At 36.4% G+C, this 17536-nt stretch overlaps 1 protein-coding gene across 1 annotated transcript; it reads left to right on the top strand.

The window, feature by feature from the left end:
- The first annotated feature begins 1296 nt into the window (after positions 1–1296).
- Positions 1297–10881, top strand: LOC140238781 (uncharacterized). Its single transcript, XM_072318676.1, has 4 exons — positions 1297–1381; positions 9371–9497; positions 10017–10126; positions 10853–10881. The coding sequence occupies exons 1-4, from the start codon at positions 1312–1314 to the stop codon at positions 10879–10881; spliced, it is 336 nt and encodes a 111-aa protein (XP_072174777.1). The 5' UTR covers positions 1297–1311.
- The last annotated feature ends 6655 nt before the right edge of the window (positions 10882–17536 follow it).

Raw genomic sequence — 17536 nt, 5'->3', positions numbered from 1 at the left:
CTCAAAGTCTTTCCTGAAACCAAAACAGAAGAAAAAAAAAAAATAAAGAGATGACATGGTTCTAGTGACTGTGTTCTTTCAAGAAGCTTACACCGGATATTTAAATTTTGTATTTAGCGTTTTAATTGTTAAATCGCATTGATGAACTCATGTTGTGGCATAATCAATATACACTGTATTCTTTATGTTACTTTGCAATTATCTTCTGTATGCGTTTTGCTACTATATAGTATTTAATGTTCATCAATATCATTTATGGTTCCATGGAAGACCGCTTCTTATTGGTGAGTGGGCTACCCTGACAAAATGTTGGAATTATTTGATACTACTACTACTACTACTACTACTACTACTACTACTACTACTACTACTACTACTAATAATAATAATAATAATTACAATAATAAACATAATCATTGCAACTGATTGACAAATTGCCCTACATCGACGTAAATAAGCACTGAATTGATCAGTGTTTAGTAGTAGCCATGATAAAAAAATCATGGGCGTACATACTCGAGCAGGATTCGAACCTACGACCTCCTGATCACCGGACAGGCGTCATCTCCACTAGACCACCGAGCTTTCGCCCGACAGCAAGTGTTGGTTCTAATCCTTATATCATGCAGCGGGTACTGCTTTGTTATTCAAATTCATGAAATTCTTCCGTCGAGATGTTTTTATTGCAACTGATTGACAAATTGCCCTACATCGACGTAAATAAGCACTGAATTGATCAGTGTTTTAGTAGTAGCCATGATAAAAAAAAAATCATGGGCGTACATACTCGAGCAGGATTCGAACCTACGACCTCCTGATCACCGGACAGGCGTCATCTCCACTAGACCACCGAGCTTTCGCCCGACAGCAAGTGTTGGTTCTAATCCTTATATCATGCAGCGGGTACTGCTTTGTTATTCAAATTCATGAAATTCTTCCGTCGAGATGTTTTTATTGCAACTGATTGACAAATTGCCCTACATCGACGTAAATAAGCACTGAATTGATCAGTGTTTTAGTAGTAGCCATGATAAAAAAATCATGGGCGTACATACATGATTTTTTATCATGGCTACTACTAAAACACTGATCAATTCAGTGCTTATTTACGTCGATGTAGGGCAATTTGTCAATCAGTTGCAATAAAAAACATCTCGACGGAAGAATTTCATGAATTTGAAAAACATAATCATAATAACAATAATCATCATAATAATAATAATGATTTATCTGACAGTCTTCAAACAGGCCTTCGCGCTGTTCGACAAGGACGGAGATGGCGAGATCACGTCAAAGGAACTAACCAGTGCGATGAGATCACTGGGACTCAACCCTACGGAGAGCGAAGTGCAGGAGATCGTCAATGAAGTCGACATAAATGGTCAGTTACAATGAAAAGAAAACATATATCAGTCAAACCCGTCTATAGCGGCCACCCAAGGGAGGCGAAAATTTGGTCGTTATAAGACAGGTGGCCGCTATGGATAGGTGGTCGTTAAGACAAGTTTGTATATATATGTATGTGAATATATATATATATATATATATATATATATATATAATTATATATATTCACAACAAGCAAATCCCAACGCCTTATAAGCCCTTGAAAAAGACTGGTTACACAGTCGAAAGCTTGGGAAATAAAGGCCATAGTGAACATCACTGCAACGTCTATACTGCAAGTCATTCCCCGTCACACACACACACACACACACACATATATATATATATATATATATATATATATATATATATACCATTTTATTGTTATCTTACATCATGATACTACTCCTTTTCAGGATGTAATCTTTCCTAAATTGCCTTTTGTAACGTGAAATGAAGACAAGAAACGTGTACCCTTTGTCCTAAATTGCTGTTGTGTTACAATAACCTGATAATAATAATTTTTAGGAGAAGAGGGCTTTAGTTAATTGATTATCGACCCTAGACACAGTTTTTAGTTTTTAGGGAACATTATTGTACACTTAACGAAATTTCGACCAATGTGGTCTACTGTATCACTATTCATTTATGTCAATTTCAAGGTGCTGTGGAAGTACGCTAAGTAACTAACTCATGCTCTCAAAGTGTAAATGTTTCAATAATATAAACATGACATTGTTAGAGGATTTTTGGTGCTATTTCTTCTCGGTAGTCCAAAAAATGACAATCATTCATCATCCATCTTATCATTCTTATACAGGCCTATATCATAATCACCGTCATTGTTAGCATCACCACTTTCATTTCGTTTTTCAAATGGACACAGATTTTGACATAAAGTAGAAGACTAAGAGTATACGAAAATAAAATGTAGTTAAAGGGGACCTCCGGATGATTTTCAGACTTTTACATTTGAACAACTATAAATTAGTCAAACTGAGTACAGAGTTTCAGAATTTATAGTGATTGGGATAAGGAATGAGAATGTTTTCAAAATTTACAACAAATTGCAAGGAACAAGGATGATGACATGACAGCCTCACCATAAGAATGCATGAGTTCGGGCTCGAGGAAGCAGAACAAAAGAAGAAGGCATGCATAGATTTTTCACAGGTGAACTTGTTGAGCAAGCGGTATTGTAATGGAATTACACTGCTACATTTCTGAAATATATGAGGCTCTGATGTCATCAACACTGTTCGGTGTAATTTGTTTAAGATTTTCAATTTATTGGTTTCTCTGCTAAAGGACCACAATAAATTCCACGAATCTATACATGGAGCTGTTGATTTATGTACTACATGATGTCAAATTATGAAAATCGTCCGGAATGCCCCTTTAAAAGGTGGCCTGGCTTTCAATCCTTGCAGAATCTTCGTCATAAGCAAAATGACAAACAGGCAGTGAAAGCAAAAACATAACATGCATAAGGACTACACACAACAAGCACAGTCAGGGAAGGGCTATATAGGGACACAGAACAAAGAACACAAAAGGGATGGATTAGAAGTTAAGGGCATGGAGCTGAAGGAATAAGGGAGGGGGGTTAAAGCATTTAAGCAAAATGAAATGTGTGAGCAGTAGAGTTGAGAATTTTGTGTTCTCGAAGAAGATTTCATTTAAAACAGCAGCAGTTGTAGTCTAATATTCACTTATATATCATATTATATCATATCAGTATATCATAAATTTTCATATCATATTAGGCGATGAGTATCATTGACATCTGTTTTATGTCAATCTCTTGTCAATGTCTGTATTTTCTCCATGTGCTGTTATATGTATATGTATATATATATATATATATATATATATATATATATATTTCTCTCTCTCTTGGTGATTTTTTTCTTCTTCTTTTTTTTTCTAATCATTGCTATGGCATTAAAATTTATAGAATGGGTAGCGAGAATCCTGCGATCTCATTGGTTGAGAGCTATGTGTTGATTTTTACTGGCCGCACGCTGAGTCACAGTGGTACAAACATGTTATCGCGCACTTGTAGCAAGAGTACGCGTACTTGTAACAAAGATTCGCGCACTAAGCAAGCGTTCGCGCACCCAGTACGAGACGCCTATTGGCTAAAACAACCATGCATCAGTATACAAATGATGCACAGGATAGAGTGCGTTAGTGGAGATGTAGCGCACTCGAGGGTATTTACAATTATTGTGAAACATGCACGAGGCGAAGCCGAGTGCATGTTGCACTACATTGTAAATACCCGAGAGTGAGCTGCATCTCCACTAACGCCACGAAATAATCCTGTGCATCATTTGTTTTATAAAATGGGTCGAAAACTAACAGCATTTTTCACGTACCTTTGTGGGTCAAGATGTCCGAAGATGTTCGTCCCAAACATTTACGCACGTCGCACTCGGAAATCCCGAACATATAAGTACTGTACGTATAAGAGTATACGTACGCCACACATGTTATGCACAAGAAAGGCCGGCCGGCCGGCAGCCCGAACTAGAAGTTGTTTACAGGATTGACAGCGCGTATGCATGCAATTCAAAGGAGCCACCGCGCGCACAGACGATCGGCAATAGGATTTAACACGCAGTGCAATGGGACTAAAATAACCAAAGCACACGTGACTCATTTCAGCGCTTCCTATTGGCTACATTCTTGAACCCATTTTATAATAAATATTATAAAATGGGTTCAAGAATGTAGCCAATTGGAAGCGCTGAAATGAGTCACGTGTGCGTGTATTAATTTCTCACTAACATGCACGGCCTGACGTCACAATGTTTACACTAGCAGTGCGCACTCAATCAGTTGTTACAAGTGCGTCGCGCGCTACTGGTTCAAAACCACTAAATATGTACAATTTAGTGAAATACTTGTCGCAATAGTTTTACCAAAGAAAAAATAAAGCAACGACCGATTGTCATAAGTTTCGGGTAATAGTTACCGTTAGTACATTGTTAACTAGAACTGCCGAGAATTTGAACATCCAGTTATGATTCTTTCGGAAGTTATGCATTCATAAAGATGGTAAACCCGCCAAAAACAGCATGTCGCAAATTAATAGTTTTGCCGATATGTTACTATTATGCAAATGAAAGCATGATCTTTTTTCATTAAAACTTGTTCTAAGGCAAATTAAGCCATTTGCCTACACGATAGAATAAAAAGAAATATAATTGAAAACTGTTCAGTTGAATTATTTTACAAGTCAAATTTGTCGCAAAGGCCTGTGAAACATACGTTACCATGATTTCAAGTTTTCCTTTAAAACATTCCCTGGGGTTGAAATTGTGAATTATCCGTCCTAAAAACTTAGAAAATGTCTCGTCCAATGCTGTAAACAATAGTTGTGCCACCTGGTTATCTGCTGCAGAGAAAAAGCTTCAAGCACTAATATGTGTCAGACCGTATGGTTAAGAAATGAAACATACGTTACCACCGCTATGGAAAATTAAAAATGAAAATGTTACAAGGAAGATGCCAAACATAGGCATACGGTACCCCAATCTCTCCACTGAGTTTTCAATTTTGAGCCATTACTAATCGCTTGAAAAAGTCACATCGAAGGTCTGATGTAACTTACGTTACCGAAACATACGTTACCCCCGAAAAAATAATCTTAATTAGATTCACTAACATTGCAACCATTCATCGATAACAAGTGCTATCTAGAGCCATCTTACTCCATAGTTGCATAGAAACAGTCCTTGCGACAAAATGGCACGTCACGTTGACGACTCACAGGGAATGGACTGCACGAGATCTTTTTAGTTCTGAGCGAACGGTATATATATTTTCAAAGTCATGTTTAGCGTAATCACATTCAAATATTGGTACTTTTTTACTATAAGCAAGTACTTTGGTGTTTGTTTTGTCGAGGAGAATGATAAGTTTACATCACACTCAGATATTTATACAACATTAAGGTACTTAAACATAGGGTCAATATTGTAACGTAGGTTTCACTTAAGGTAACGTAGGTTTCAATTTTACATCTGCATGTACACTGTCGTACTTTTCACCAAAGCTTTATCCTAAAAAAGACTAATATCCATAAATAAACAGATGAAAAACATATTTCAATTTTACGCTTGCACTAACCATTCTTTTTGGCGATAATCATTGTCAATGAGGCCCTGAATACCCTGGTAACGTAGGTTTCAATCACTCTATCAAAATCAATCCAATATGTATGTTAATGATATATGAATGATGAAAATAATGGTTTTCATTTTAATTATCATATCATTTACTTCAAAGTTATAGTGACTGTAGTCTACCAAATTCATTATGTGACATTTCATTCCTTGTAATTAGAGGTAACGTAGGTTACGTAATTATGTAAGAATATCTTATTACTGATTTGCAGTATGGATTTTCTTATTTCTCTGTTAAGGGAATCTTATCATTACTCCTTCGGTTCCTAGAGGTCAAAATGGGAAAATAAAGAGCCAAGATTCAGGCCGATTACTGATGAAGGAAAAAGGAAAAGATTGGAGAAGAAGCCTTCCGTACTCTCTTAAAAAAAAATGAGTGAAAATATTCACTCTTCATGGAGTGAATACAAAAAAAGAGTGAATTTAGAGTAAAATTGGAATGAATTTTGAGTGAAAAAAAGTTCATTTTCACTCATTTTGGGGTGACCTCAGGGATCACTCGAAGATGTAGGAGTGGTCCCTGAGGTCACTCTAAAAAGAGTGAAAATGAACATTTTCACTCTAAATTCACTCTTTTTTTTTATTCACCCCATTAAGAGTGAATACTTTAACTCGATTTTTTTTAGAGAGTAAATCCGAGAAACAACGTGTAAAAAAGTATTACGTTCCTGTGGAAAATCTTAAGAGTTGGGAAAAACAAGAGCGCAGAAAAAAAAATGAAAGAGTTAAAAAGCACAGAGCGTTCGGCAAGAAAATAAAAGAAGACTTAAACCGATCTCAGCAAAGGGTGAATGAAGGTGATAATGTCGACTTGATTGACAAGGATTGACAAGGAAATTGATTCACAAATTTAAAAATTTGCTAATGATGTATACTTATGTATGCTTTACAATGAAAAGTACTGTATAAAAGTGTTGGCTTGTAGATATCAAATTGAAAGGATGAAATATATGTAAATTTCCTTGTTTATGCACCGAAAATCATCCATGAAAATTTCTACCCAATCTAACTATTCCGAGATATATAATGAAAATATGAAGTTTAACCAAGAAAATAGAAGAAAGCGTCATACTAACGCTCTTATACCAACTTTTATATAATTTCACTATAATACAACTCGCCACTTTTGCATTATTCTCTCCTACACTGGCTCTTACCCAGTATGCCTTTTATTGAAAGTTGCCTTTTGCAGAAAAATACTAGATTGTGAGTTTACAGTTGTCTTTTATAATGATGTCCACTGAAAACATTTTATAGGTCACCGAACTTTTATTCTATGTAATGGAAATAGAAGAACTGCAATTTGTTCTTCTGACATTTCTATGCCTTTTCCATTGCCTCCCCCCCCCCCCCAAAAAAGGGGGGGGGGGGGTATCCAAATTATGAAAGGTGCGCCTTTTTGTGTTTATCATTCTTGTCTTTATAGACTAGTGTGTCATAGGTCAGTTATACTCTCAATCTAAAACCGTGAGAAAGCTGTCTATTTACGTGACCACTCTTAAATTGTTCATAATTCTGTATTTTTGTGACTATTACCCAAACCATGCATTATTGTTGCTTAAAACTTACAGATTTCTTAGCACATTATTGAATAATGTGCCAAGAAATCTGTACGTTTTAAGCAACAATAATGCATGGTTTATTCATTAATGAAACTCGTGATAATCATGCATTATTAATCATAAAGCAGTGCTGGTGTTTGCATTTTAAACTTCATAGGCTCGATGTGATTTATTTCACATTTTTCACTCTTATGCCTGATATACCTTATTGATGTAAACTTTAATATGCTAAACAGTTAAGTGCTGACCAGTTTGTGCACTCACACTGTGCAATGTTGTTTAGCGATGCATCATTCCTTTTTAATGCACTTTCCAATGCATCTCCACTTTCGAGTGATTAATATTTCAATCTGGAAACATTTGAAACATACGTTACAATTGTTTATAGTACACACTGATACATTTTAGGGGTTCTTGACAATGTCTTTTGTGACTCTTATATAAATGCATTCCTTTGCTTTTAAACAGGGCACTTCAACAGGTAATTTTGCAGTGAAACTCATGATATTCAGACAAAATAAAGTCTTGAAATCTAAATATTGTATTCCAATTTTTCATTTTTGGCCAAATGTATATACTATAAGGACGATAAAATCAGACGACAATTAAATAAATCTGCTTCCAGAAATACTGAAGGTCTTGCAACGCTGTTACTTTTGATATTTATTAGAACTCTTAAAATTTATCTTCTTTTTTAGTGTTTAATATATTCATGTAACATACGTGACTCATATGCGTAACAAACGTTACCAAGGTTTAAACAGTCACATTTTCATTTGTCATATGGTGACTGAGATTGTTTGAGAATATGTGCAGGACAAATCCATCTAAAATCATTTGGCAGTTTTCTGCAAGTTCTATGTGTACGAATAAAAAAACCACAGGAAACAATCTAACTTTACATAGTTAACTACCTCCATCATATCTATCAATATCTTAATTCACGGTTACAGCAACTCATCAAATGAATGGAAAATATAGCAGGCACATTGAAATAAGAATGGTCATATCTTCGAAACTATCCACCAATAGAAGGATAGTTAAATTGTCCATCCCTAAACAGAATGAATATGGTCAAAGAAAAAATAAGCGCAGTAACGTAAGTTACAGTGATGAAATTTTCATGTTCAACTTCAAATTTCAGAACATAAAAAGTTTGCAATATTTGTTGCTCATTTTTGTTTAAGTTGAAATTCAGTGTATCCTCTAGCAATTTTTCGTTGTCGGAATGTTTTTGAGAAAACTTTATTTTTTCAAAATTTCAAAACCTGAATTGTACATTTTTAATGGTTTTGGCCCTACTATATGCGCTGTCAATCCTGTAAACAACTTCTAGTTCGGGCTGCCGGCCGGCCTTTCTTCTGTGCATAACATGTGTGGCGTACGTATACTCTTATACGTACAGTACATATATGTGCGGGATTTCCGAGTGCGACGTGCGTAAATGTTTGGGACGAACAACTTCGGACATCATACTCTTGAGCGAGTGCAACATGTAGCTGACTGGTATGACCCACAAAGGTACTGTGTACGTGAAAAATGCTGTTAGTTTTCGACCCATTTCATAAAACAAATGATGCACATGATTATTTCGTGGCGTTAGTGGAGATGCAGCGCACTCGAGGGTATTTACAATGTAGTGCAACATGCACTCGGCTTCGCCTCGTGCATGTTTCACAATTGTAAGTCCCTCGAGTGCGCTACATCTCCACTAACGCACTCTATCCTGTGCATCATTTGTATGGTATGAATCTATGTTGTTGCTGTTTTTTTTAATTGTATACATGCACGGACTTGGAGAATAACAGCCGATGGCTGAGCAAATTCCTTTTTATTACCGTGTTGAAATAAGATGAAAATGGCAATGAGCGAAGGTCAGACCACAATATTGACATGCTGTATCGGTCATTGTCGGTCGCAAACTTTTTTCCAGAATGGTTGCAGTCAATTGAGGATGTTGATAGTGATGCTGAATATCGTCTATCTAGACCCCGTTTACAGTGCAGGACGGGCCAAGCCGCGGACTGTTAACGGACCTCCCGAGCTTGGCCACATTCGCGGCCGATTTTGGTACCGCATTTGGCCTTTTGCGCGTTTACAGTGAAATGAAGGCCGGGCTTTTCACTCACTGTAAACGAGGTCTAAATTAGAACTGACGGTAGGTGAAGCGACAAACTTCATCGGTCTCGAGTATTATCGACTTCTTTTTCTTGTCCTCAATGGTTTTAGGAAACGGGAAGATCGACTTCTCGGAGTTTCTAATGGTGATGACGAAGAAGATGGAGGAAGAAACCGACGTGGAGGAGATTCGGGAAGCCTTCAGGGTGTTCGACAAGTTTGGACAAGGATATATCGAGTGAGTTCAAAGGTCACCAATCAACTCTAGGAACATTATTATTAAAATTGGTGTTCAACTTTTGATGAAGGCTGCACTTTATGGCGTTAACAGCTGAATATTTGATGAAATTCAATGAAATTTTATTTCCAGTAACACATCTTTTTTGTCAACAAATTTCCAATATAAGTGAGTTTCTACTCTAACAATATTATTATTATTGTCATTATTCTTTATTATTATTATCATCGTCATCATCATCATTAAAAGTAGTAGTAGTAGTAGTAGTATCATTATCATCATCGTTATCATCATCATCACTACTACTACTACGAGGCCTACTACTGTTGATATTACACCATTACCATCCTTTCTACTGCAATCGTACATTCCCAGGTTCTCTATACATAGTAAGATACTAGATGTACCACAGATTGTCACAAAATTAACCAAGTTCAACAAAGCTTTCCTTGGAGTCAGACTTCTGGATAATCTTTGTAACCATAGTGATTAAATAACTATCGACAATGTTCATCGCAGAAATTCGGTTCTCCATCATGTGCTCGTCAGCCTGGGAATCGACAAGGACGAGGTGGCGGAGTTCGTGAATGACGCCGACATCGACGGCGACGGTAAAATCGAGTACGAAGGTGAGGTCGTGCATCGATCGTACACGTTTGCATTTTTTTTCGTTTAACTTTTCTGATCATTTCCTCGTTTCATCTCTCGTTCATGGATAGTAGGATATTTTTTTTTTTTCGTTCGTACATTTATGTCCGACATATTATGAAACTATCATGAAATATTTTGAACATGTCAACATTCTACAACATGCTACAATGCGTGCTTCCTTAAGATAGCAAGTTTGCAGATCAATTTTGGCGCCACATATCTCTTCCAAATTCATTTCACTTTTCAAACTTGCTCCTGTCTCCGGATATATACTTCCGCAACCCCAATCTCAGAAGAAATTAATGTCCAATATCAACACTCCCTCTTTCTTAGAGTATACATAATGCAATGTATTATCGCTACTGTCGTAAGATTTAAGTTGTGCCTACATAGTTAATTGCCCTCTCAGTGTACGTAACTATTACCATTATAGGCTACACATAATTTGCATCATATCTATATAGATTATATTTTGTTCTTGCTTGTGATTTTTTTCTATTATATTTTAGATATTTTGAAACGATATAACTCTCTTGTCAGTTTTCACATCACTAGAATTGCATTTGTTTTGTCATTCTCGGATGACGCCGATACTACCCCATCGTTATTGTTCACATTAGGCTCCCTACATCATCATTATCTGGAACTTTAATTGCTATCCAGTGTCATCATCGTATTCATTTTGATACTTTTGTTCCTTACAGAATTCGTGCAAGTCATGACGCTCGAATGAGCAGCCGGAGTGTTTGCATGGAGCCCATTGGAATCGACATTTGTCCCTCCAAGATTAACCCCTTCGACATCAACGCCATGATCGGCAAATACCACTGGCATCTAAAGCGTTGTGGTTTCCAATGAGCGAAAGAGTTAATGGTGCCTACGAGATGCATCCTCCTGCATGGGATAAAAATCCCCTATGGGAATTTGACTTTTCAATTATTGCCTGCGTGGGAGCTATACAAGGGACTCCATATCAATTGACGTTTCTCATGAGTGGGATCGTAGGCCATATTATGAACGGAGGTTAACGGTTACCAACGCCGGTCCATCCGACCCGGCTCCAGAGAAAACAATGAACTGTTTAAAGTGACTCTCAATTAGAGCAAACTTTCCAATATCCATTCACCTTTTTGTAATATACATTCAATGCCACCGCAATTTCTTTCTATCAACGTTAGGCTTGTGATAACATGAGCAAGCTAATTGTTATTGGGTCAGACCAAGGTAAGTGTCTTTAATGCACGGGTCGGTTACTTAGCACTGTCAAAAGCTTTTGTATTTACTTTAATGTTATCATTTTAACTTTATTAGCGACAACTTTATTTCTGATCGCATCGATTTTAATTAACAAAACATGATTTTAAGACGCTCAGTTGACCATAGCAGCATTTAACTGTACTGTACTTGCCATACTGATTCTAGTGTACGAAATCTTACTTAAGATTGATAGGTACATTGCGAAGATTAAAGCCAGATATTTTACCTATACAGTAATATATGGGTTTGTATTACTCACTTATACTACACAATCGGGTGCCGCTTCCTCAGCAAATAATTTCATTGTACAATTATACACAAAAGTGTTCCAGAATTAGCCTTCAAATTACTTTAACGCCAAAATTTGTTTGTATGTGTCGCTTTATATTCCTTTGGTTAGCTTCCCACGCCCGATTTATTGTTATTATTATTTTTTTTTTATTATTATTATTATTTTTTTTTGTGAACTTCTATATTGGCATTGTCACCCGTGGTGTGGGAGTTTTATTTGTTGTGACTGTGCAAATAAACTTCCCGTTATTGTGCTAGATTTTGCTGTTGGGTTATGAAGTCACGGAAGAATGATTGATATTGCTGTAATGTATATTATAAGGCTTGCAGATGCACTATTTTTCTTCTTTCAGTAATAAAAGGGACGCCAACAAAGGTAGAAATTAACCATACACGTCGTGTGTGATGTTTGAAATCAGGAAAGTTCAAGTTTTAAAAACCTTTTCTGACTTATCATGGTGTTCAGAACTTTATAACTTTTAGTGAACGCCCATGAAGAAGGTAAAAAGAATTACAGATCTGAAACGTTCGTATATCAACTTACAGTAAGTGTATCCTCACTTTTGGATACATTGATTTAAAAGTTGGAGGGGGTATAGGGGTAACATTTATATTTTTGTGTATGTGAACATACCTGGTGCAAAAGGTTGAGTTTTACTACTAGTATATACTTGCTAGAGGCTATATTGTACATAGTCTGGTGTATGTGCATGTGTGTGTGTGTGTGTGTCTATGTATGTAAGAGATAGAGAGGGAGAGAGAGAGAGAGAAATGATAAGCTCGAAGTGATCATAACATCGTTCATTCTTGAAACAATAGTGGAAACAAGTTATGACTATGTGTTATTTCAAAATTTTCTTCGAAATCTCACGTGTCAATGAGTTTTCTTACGCTGCGATAAATCTAACCTTGGAATTTTTCACGTGAACTATTACATGTAGCTACGAAGTATAAATGTCTCCGTTAATATTGGACTCTTGGCGGTTATGTCAAAACAGTCTACGTTGTGTGAATGAGGGCTGGATCTGTCTTACAGTTGTATGTTAGACAAAAACTAATTTGTATGTATGTATCATGGCATGGAGTCCAATTTTGAGCGTTTTTTCCCCCGATGCGTGTTTATCAAATCGTAATAGGCACTGTTTATATACGCAAATATATGTATTGATGTCTACCAAAGTTCATTAAAGTAATCATTTTGATGATTCTCATAATTATGCTATGCGTGTACATCAGTGTCGAAATCTGTCGTCGTAGTAACCCAGTGAGTAGAGGTGCAACATGGAGAAAGGAACTCGCACTAAAGCGTAGTTATCAAAACCGATACGCGTTTTTACGCGTCTTCCTTCAGCAAGCTGCTATAAAAGGTTGCAGGCAACGAACATAATATATATTTTTATATTTGTTTGTATAATATGAACACATATATTTATCTTTTCTTTTAAACCCTAGTCCTAAAATATGGACATTACAAAGCATTGTATTCCAATGTGCATCCACGTTATTGCTTTCCTAAACATATATCTTTTTTCTTTACTGGTATATTCTTTAGAGAAATATATTTCAAGATGCATCCATTATCCGAAATCCACTCTTTCCCTTCAACCTTCATAACTTCTGACTTTCCTTATTCTTCTTCAAAGCAATAGATTCGAAAATGGATCCGCGTGTATGTCATCACGGTCCTTGTGTCTCTAAACCTCCGTTATGATTAATGGTATCCCAGATCAGTAACGATCATCCTTGCAATTGGAGATTGAATTGTGAATGATTTCAGAAAGTATGACCAACATAGTATTGTTGACGACACAACACATAATTATGAATCAAAACAAGATGATTACAATTCAGGAGAGAATCAATATACCATTATATTTGTCATTCAACTCCGCAATGTAGACGGGGAAAGAGATTTTGGATAACATTTACAACTAGGTTTTTCTTTATACTAAATATATTGTTGTTGTTTTAAAGGAAGAAAGAAGAGAGAGAGAAAAAAATCGGGACCCTATACAAATAATTTGTCCAAGAATATTTCTCTGAAGAATATGGAAGTAAAGGTTAAAGAAAAAAAAAAGTACCTTGGAAAGCAGTAACATGGATGCACCTTGGAATGTAATGCTTTATCGTAGCCCGTATTCTATGACTAAGGTTAAAAAAAAATGTGTACTTATATTATAAATATGAAAAATATATGTGGAAAAATACTAAATATATGAAAAAATTAAAATGGGAGGGTTGAATAATCGAATAGACTCATCAGTAACTTTAGCAAGGTGCATTAATTAGTTGTGGTAGAGCAATATTCAAAACAAGAAGTGAACGTAAACAGATGTATTTGAGTTTGAGCATGCCAGAAGGTAACTTGAATTGGAAATAACTGACAGCCATATCGTGATGAAATAATGGTATAATTGATGATTTTGAATAGTCTGCCCAAATACACTGGTCTGTGACTGGCTGCAATGCAACTACGAGACTGTGCACGACCTGTATAATAATGAGGCGCGATACTCTTGAAAATATAATGGAAGTGTTCCCCTGAAATGTCTTATGTGAATCATATTAGTGACACGGCAATAAGCAAGTTTTCTAATGCTCCATCGAGGGAAAAGTGCAAACCGATGTCTTTTGTTAATCATATTAGTACTATAGCAATGATTGATAGATGATGTCACTGACGGAATCTTGGTCTGAAAGTTGCCGTTTTATTTTATTTATTTTTTTTTTTGTGTGTGTGTGTGCGTGTGTGTGTTTGTGGGCGTATCCAAGTAATCTGAAGAAAAATAGCTGAGTAGTAGAAAAATTCTTATAAAATATACTAGTATGACACGTCTTCAGATATTCATTTAGCCACATTAGCGATATTAAAGGCATCATGAATTCAAACTAGTCAACACGCATCAATTTTGCATGCAAGACTCCGATAAAATTTAGTTGACTAGACGTGTAGTAGAGTTCTTGGAATCATTACAATTAAACTGAAAGAAAATTTCCAAGCATTATTGAGGGATAAAGTTGTAACAGATGAACAATCGTCAAGCTGAAAACACAAATAGAAAGGGAGGCGATAAACACAGGTCTCATTCTTTACAGTTTTTATTTCATCGTTATTTATTTTTTTCACATCAAGGAGAATGCAGCAAAGACTGTTATCCATAGACCTTCACATCACACAGAATGAAAACTTCTCCAGAAACCTTCCGGCGCACTTGAACTGACTAAAGTTACATCCCCTATGGACCGATACACAAGTATCACATACTCAGTTGGCAGGCTACAAGTATTAGCTACAAGGCACGACACTCCGATAGAATTTTTCACTGCTTTTATTTTCTTTCTCAGAAATTTGCTAAAACACAGCACACATTGAATTTCTTTATCTTAATTATCACATTCATTTTTTCGGGAATCTTTTTCCTATCTCTGTATATACATATAGTAGACAACATGGTAAAAATAGAAAAGTCTCATTAAAAGATTGCATATAATAAATTTTTTCCAGAATCCTGATTGAATGAAGCAAAGTCAGTTGTAATTTGTTCTAGTACACAGTGACAGGATTAAAATCTTGCATATTGTCTATCTACATTACGAAGAGATTAAAAACAAACACACTTAATCTTTTATCACCCCCGCTCCAGCATCAAAACCTGTGGGGATGAACTAGCCACACTGCCATAATTCATCTGCCACAGACGTTGCTGATTTACATTTAAAAAATGGCACGCTGTGATCCTACAAGGCCACAAAGAGTTAAGGCTTTCACAAGAGTCACAAAAGCACACACCCCTGTTTCAAGGTGGAGGATTCCATGAATAGTACACACATCGATCACCCACACTGGGCCCACCTCATTTTCTTTTGGGGTGGGACAAATACAATTTCATACAGTATCTCACTTGTGCAAAAATTGTAAGGTGCATTTCCCACAAGGATGTGAGTGAGTCACTAAGCCCCAGAGGGAGAGCAAGACTTGTATCAGATGCGACCCCTGTTTTAAGGTGGAGAATTCCGTGAATGGTACTTTGGCCAATCATCCACACTGGGCCAATCCATTTTTTCTAGGGGGTTGGGACAACTAATACTTGCTACTCTGACAAAATGAAAGATTGTTTTTCAGTTAGGTCAAATATTCACAGTGCAAAAACATCCAAAGAATGACATTGTGATGATAATAATACATGTAGATTGTTTGAGAAGTGTCCCTGATGCTAACTATGCTGTAGTTTCTACCTGGTTTTTTTTCTCTCTCACATACACAAAATAACAAAAATTTAATACAAAGTGATAAAATCAAGTGGACGGAAATGAAAGAAGATGAAGAAGAAAAAAAAAAATCAAGGTTTGTGGCGCAAATTGTCATAAAGCATTCTGAAAAGGAATTGTCACAGTAGAAGCTCATGATTGAAATCCCAAGTGACTGAAAGTCGATTCTCGCTTCCTTTCTGCGAGTCAGCATCTAGGAAAAGAAAAAAATTACCTCTTCCTTTGCTCACAGATGACTTTGCTGATACCGACACGCACCTGAACAACAGCAATACCAAACAAAGAGAGAGCAAACAGACCTCTCCCGCCCACTCCTAAAACCGTGAGCCTCGGCCAGTGGTAAAAACTTTCAGGTTTATGTAAACACTAAAAACAAACAATAATGCTATTTCTAGGTAGCGAACTAAATCATGGTAAACCCAATCTTTCTGATTGCAAATGGAGTCACCACACTGCACGACTGCACATTTTCATTTTTATATAACAGAGAGCATGACACGGAGTAACCTCTCAAATGTTGCAAACAACAGCGACAGAGATAAGACAAAAATTTACATTCCTGATTGGCACGCGATTCATTGCAAACAAATCCTACTGCACACTAGAAACAAAATCAAATCTTTTTTTTTTTCATCACGTGAAACTGGTAGAAACAAAGAACAAGCATCTAGAATGGTTCACGGTAAAAATCGATGGGGGAAAAAAAAAAAGGGACGAACAACAGAACACACACAAACCAGCGACATAAGCTTTGAAATTTGCGCCCTGATCCCGTTTGAACTAGAAGAAAATGCATAAATTCAAAAACGTAAAGATGTCAAACCGCACTGTACCGCAGGCCACTCAATCTCAGCATCTTCAATTTACAGACGATACTTTTCTCCTTCATTACTTAATATCTTTGAAAAGATAAAGCACAGCAGACTTATTTCATGAATCCTTCTCATTAACAACAAAACTAGGACAAATATCACCTTCCTCCCCCCCCCCTCCTCCCCCGAAAAAAGAAGACACTTTTAGCATCGCATGAAACAATCAAGAAATATGAATGCAAAACCCTATCCACTATCTTCAGAACAGAACAATCATACTTCAATCATTTGTTACAGACTTTATACAATCAGAAAAAGAACATACAAACAAGCAGCAACATGCGAGGAATACAATGACTGTCACATTATTAGGGACAAACTGCACATCCTAAAAGAAAGTGTCCGTTGACACGACGGTAGTGTAAATGTATCACGTGCCTCAATATCCCGTGTGTGTGGAAGTAAGAACTCGTCCCCAACTTTTCTTTTGAGAGATAGAGAGCACAAGGAGAGTACATTCCTACTTCAGAAACTGAGCAAGTTTATTCTTCCACTGTTGATTTTTATCTTCCATAGTCTTCACAAAAACCACGAGATTCATATCAATTCCTCCCCCCCCCCCCCGAATGGCATAAGTTTTTCTTTTAAAACACTGAGCACTTTGTTTTATGATTGCGATACTTTTCAAGTGGTTGAAAACAATTTGATTTCATTACAGATTTCAGAATCGGTCTTCCCTTTATAAATGTTTGAAAGCAT

Source organism: Diadema setosum, chromosome 15 (genome assembly GCF_964275005.1).
Source record: "Diadema setosum chromosome 15, eeDiaSeto1, whole genome shotgun sequence".
Taxonomy (NCBI): Eukaryota; Metazoa; Echinodermata; class Echinoidea; order Diadematoida; family Diadematidae; genus Diadema; species Diadema setosum.
The sequence above is the reverse complement of the archived record's forward strand: the minus strand, read 5'-3'. Positions and strand labels throughout refer to the sequence as shown.